At 39.2% G+C, this 4,477-nt stretch overlaps 1 protein-coding gene across 1 annotated transcript; it reads right to left on the bottom strand.

Annotated features, from left to right (window-relative positions):
- Positions 1-399: 399 nt before the first annotated feature.
- On the bottom strand, positions 400-3,979 carry LOC110605355 (probable LRR receptor-like serine/threonine-protein kinase At3g47570). Its single transcript, XM_021743866.2, has 3 exons — positions 3,083-3,979; positions 956-2,944; positions 400-868 (listed from the first exon to the last, which is right to left on the bottom strand). The coding sequence occupies exons 1-3, from the start codon at positions 3,939-3,941 to the stop codon at positions 513-515; spliced, it is 3,204 nt and encodes a 1,067-aa protein (XP_021599558.1). The 5' UTR covers positions 3,942-3,979; the 3' UTR covers positions 400-512.
- Between the last annotated feature and the right edge of the window lie 498 nt (positions 3,980-4,477).

Raw genomic sequence — 4,477 nt, 5'->3', positions numbered from 1 at the left:
CAGACGCCGGAGGGAATTAAATGACCACCTAATAATAGGAAAAGACGCAGTACGTCCGTACGTACGACCCTATATGATAACGACGTGTTGTACTCAAGTAAGATGGCGGTTACACGTCACTAGATGATAAAAGGAAAAAGGAATAAAAAAGAAGGGCGTGAGTCATTCGGGTTAAGTTTTATATACGCATACTCTAATCCTACTATTTATTGGATCTCAGAACATCACCGTCCCTAACCATATTGCGCGTGTCTACCTTTGACGATAAAAAAAAGAATACATCTAAGTAGAATCATGACCTGTTCCAAAAGGATATATGTCTAGGAGTTCATTAGAAACTAACTCGGGGGAGACCTAAAGGGGATGGAAGAGAATAAAAATGATAAGAAAAAGGAGGAGTTTCTCGAGATTCATTCATTCTTATTTCTTAAAATGGGGAAACTGTAATTTTATTTTTTATGAGAAGCATTATTTTATTTGCTATTTGTCCCACTAGAGTTCTTCTAGCATTCCTAATTTCTATTCCCCACAGTATGGAACTCCTTCAAAAAGTGTGTTCTGATCTTTTCAAGAGAGGAAAGCACATCTTTCATTTTCAGCCTTTCTTCTGGTAAATCCCCGGAACAATGCAATGCCAATTGCAATATCGATATTATAGTATTTATTTCTTCGTCCCCAACCCTTAACAAATTTGAATCCACAACTTCAATTATTGCATCAGGCATTGAACGTTTAACCCACTGTGTAATGTTCATCTCTTCCGAAAACATTTCATCAGTAGGCCTTTTCCTTGTAAAGGTTTCCATCATTAGAATGCCAAAGCTGTAAACATCGCCTTTTGTTGAAACTATTCCGGCCTGTCCATATTCTGCATTTCAACTTCAGCTTGTCAGGAAATAATCCGATAATGGTGTGAGAAAATAATCATATTTGAAATAAGAAGATCAAAGATTACCTGGTGCCATGTACCCAATCGTGGCTAGTGTCAATGTTTGGGTCATGCAAATGCTATCTCCTCCACTCAAGAGTTTGGCAATGCCAAAGTCACCCACATGGGCCACCATATCTCCATCTAGCAGAACGTTACTGGGCTTTAAATCACAGTGGATTATCGGTGATGAACAAGAATGGAGATATTCAAGGGCTGATGCAATATCAATCATGATGTTTAACCTCTGCAGGAGATCCAAGAAATAGTTGTGAGAATATAACCACTTGTCAAGGCTCCCGTTGGGCATGAACTCTAGTATCAAGGCTTTAAAATCAATGCTGCAGCAACTGGTTATGATTTTTACGAGATTTCGATGGCGAATTTTGCTCATAACTTCACATTCAGAATCAAAACTCTTTAATACTCCTTCCACTTGCAAATTGAAAACCTTAGCAGCAATATTTGTCCCATCTGACAGGGTACCTCTAAATACAGAGCCGAAACTCCCTGTGCCAAGCAAGTTGTAATCACTAAATCCATCTGTTGCTTGTTGAAGTTCCAGAAAGGAAATTCTCCTCCATGTTGCCATAGGTAACATATCTCCTGATTCTTGGTTCTCTGGTTTCGAGTTCCTCTTCTTTCGGTGTTTGATGAATATGATAGTGAATCCAATTACCAGAATAACAAATGCAACCGCTGGTAATATATATTTCAGTAAGCGGACATTACCTGCCTTTGATTTTCGATGGGCAATAGATTCACATGGCGGGACTTGGAATCTTGTCAAACCACACAATGCATCATTGAACATAAATGATTGGGCAGAGAAGTTTACAAAGGGTCCTCCACGTGGGATTTCTCCATGCAACCTATTTGAAGACACATTGAAGGATTTGAGGTTTGAAAGTGCCTCCAAGGACTTGGGAATCACTCCGGAGAGATTGTTTGCCGATAGATTCAACGATGTCAAGCTTACCAAGCCGCCAATTGACTCTGGAATGGAACCTTGAAAACTATTTTCCGCTAAGGAAAGATACTGTAAATCTTTGAGACCTCCAATTCCACTCGGAACAGCACCTGTCAGTTGATTTCTTGATAAATCCATGTATACCAGGACCTTCAAATTTCCAATGTCTAGTGGTAGAGAACCATTTAAAGAATTTGAATGCAATCTTACTTCCAACAGAAATGTAAGACTCCAGAAAGACAATGGTATGGCCGAACCTAGGTTGTTGTTTTGTAAGTAAAGTTTTCTCATAGAAGTTAAATTTGACAAGCATGTGGGTATCTGTCCAGAAAGTCTGTTGCTATTTAAGAACAAGTAGTCCAAACTTTCCAAGCCACAGATATCACTGGGGATGGCTCCTTGTAACTGGTTTCCAGAGAGAGACAAACCCTGGAGCTGCTTCAATCTTCTGGAAACTGACGGTATGGATCCAGTCAATTTATTTGAAGAAAGTTCCACTTGCACAATTGTGCTCAAGTTACCAATTTGAACCGGAATGCTACCCTTGATATTGCATTCTCCTGCAATAAAATATTGGAGAGCAGACATATTCCCAATAGAAACAGGAAGGACAACGTTCAAGGGATTGAAGGAAAGTGATAAGGTATCCAAATATGTGCAGCTTGTTAAGGAAGGGAAAAAGCCCAAATCAGCAGTTAAATTGTTGAACGTAATGTCAAGCCTCTGTAGCATTCTTAGAGAACCAAGATTGGGAATAAGACCAGAGAATGAATTATTATAGGTATATAGTACGATGAGTTGAGAAGAATTGGAGATAGAGCTGGGGATTCTGCCTGTGAAGTTGTTAACCGCTACAATGAAATACTCAATATTTGGAAGCAATATGCTTGATGGGAGGTTGCCAGAAAGTTGATTATTGGAAACCTCAAGGACTTTCAGCTTCGAGAGATTGAAAATTGCAGGAGGGATGAAGCCGCTCAAACTGTTCTTTGGCGTGCTCAAAACCTCCAGATTTCTTAGTTGGCTCAACTCATGTGGCATTGAACCTGTCATAATATCCAACCGCTCATGTTTCCATTCAAGTTTTACGACAAAGAAGCTTCTATTACAATAAGATATAAGCTTATTATGGTTTGTAATATATAAAGTTGTTAAAACATGAATGATAAATTAGGAGTTGGTACCTGTTAGGAAATTTGAACCAAGCCATAGTTGACTCAGGCTGGTTAAATTTCCAGTGCCTGTTGGGATGCTACCTGTGAAACGATTGACAGACAAGGATAAGACTTGATCAAGGCTGTTGCACTCCGTCATCGATGGAATTTGGCCAATCAACTGATTAGAAGACAGGTAAAGCCCTTCCAGTTTTGGAAGTCCATGGCACAAGTCAATATCATTTGGTAGAGGCAGACTACCAGAGAGGTGATTAAATGTCAAAGCAAGATTTTCTAATGAAGACATGTTGAAGATGCTCTTAGGTATTGCCCCTGAAAGCTGGTTCTGCTGCAAGTCGAGTATCCTAAGGTTGGCAAGATTACCAATTTCTTCTGGGATGGTTCCAACGAAACTGTTATTAGTGAGACTCAAGGATACAAGTGAAGTTAAGTTTGCGAACCAAGATGGAAGATTTCCTCCCAAGTTATTTTCTTTGAAATTGATAAATTTCAATCGCCGCAACTGGGATAGCTCTCCTGGCAGACGACCTTGAAAATCGTTGCCACTTGCGATAAGGTAGCCCAAGAAGGAGAGGTTTCCAAGCTGCGGTGGAATGCTGCCTCGAAGACCCATGTTTGTAAGATTCAAAGCTATCACTCTTCTATGGCGAGAGCCACATGAGATGCCAATCCAGTTGCAGACAGAGGTAGTGCTGGACCAATTGTGTGTCAAGAGATTATGAGGGTCGTCTGTTATATGAGCTTTTAAAGCAAGAAGAGCAGATTCGTCTGTGCTCAAGTTGGTCACAGCCATAGCCATGAAACAATGTGAAAACAACACTGGGATAATATACCAGAATGTTTTGTCAGGCAACGAGGAGGCTGCCATATTTTCTCTCGGCTTGGTGTCTTTTTTTTTTGTGTTAAAATCACTGGTCATTTTATAGTTTAAAAGATGATTACTTTTCTTTTTCTTCTTTTTAGTAGAGTAGCTTGACTAACTGGCTATTGGCTTTTCCCCGTGGATATGATGTGATGGATTTTCTGTGTACCACTAGACACCGTTTGTGGAATTTAAGAATATATATATATAATATACATACATATTGAGAGGACGCAATCGGATTGGATTTTGCATCTGTAGGGGAATGATTTATTGAGATTATATGAATATATATAAATAATGAGTTTAATCAATTAAAAGTTTAAAGTTTTATTTTAAACATTTTTAGGGATCAAGTTGGACAATAATGAAAAAAATTATATTTATCTAAAATGGAAATGTCGACAGTCCAATTGCTCCGGTGTATATCGGCCCTACACCCTCTCTTGCAACTTGCTGGCTGCAAGAATACAAAAGTGCCCCATTAAGTGAAGTGCGCCCTTTAGAATTGTGATTGTAATATTCCAACATGACGGCTGGGT

This window comes from Manihot esculenta, chromosome 17 (assembly GCF_001659605.2).
Source record: "Manihot esculenta cultivar AM560-2 chromosome 17, M.esculenta_v8, whole genome shotgun sequence".
Taxonomy (NCBI): Eukaryota; Viridiplantae; Streptophyta; class Magnoliopsida; order Malpighiales; family Euphorbiaceae; genus Manihot; species Manihot esculenta.
This window is presented reverse-complemented; position numbering and strand designations above follow the sequence as displayed.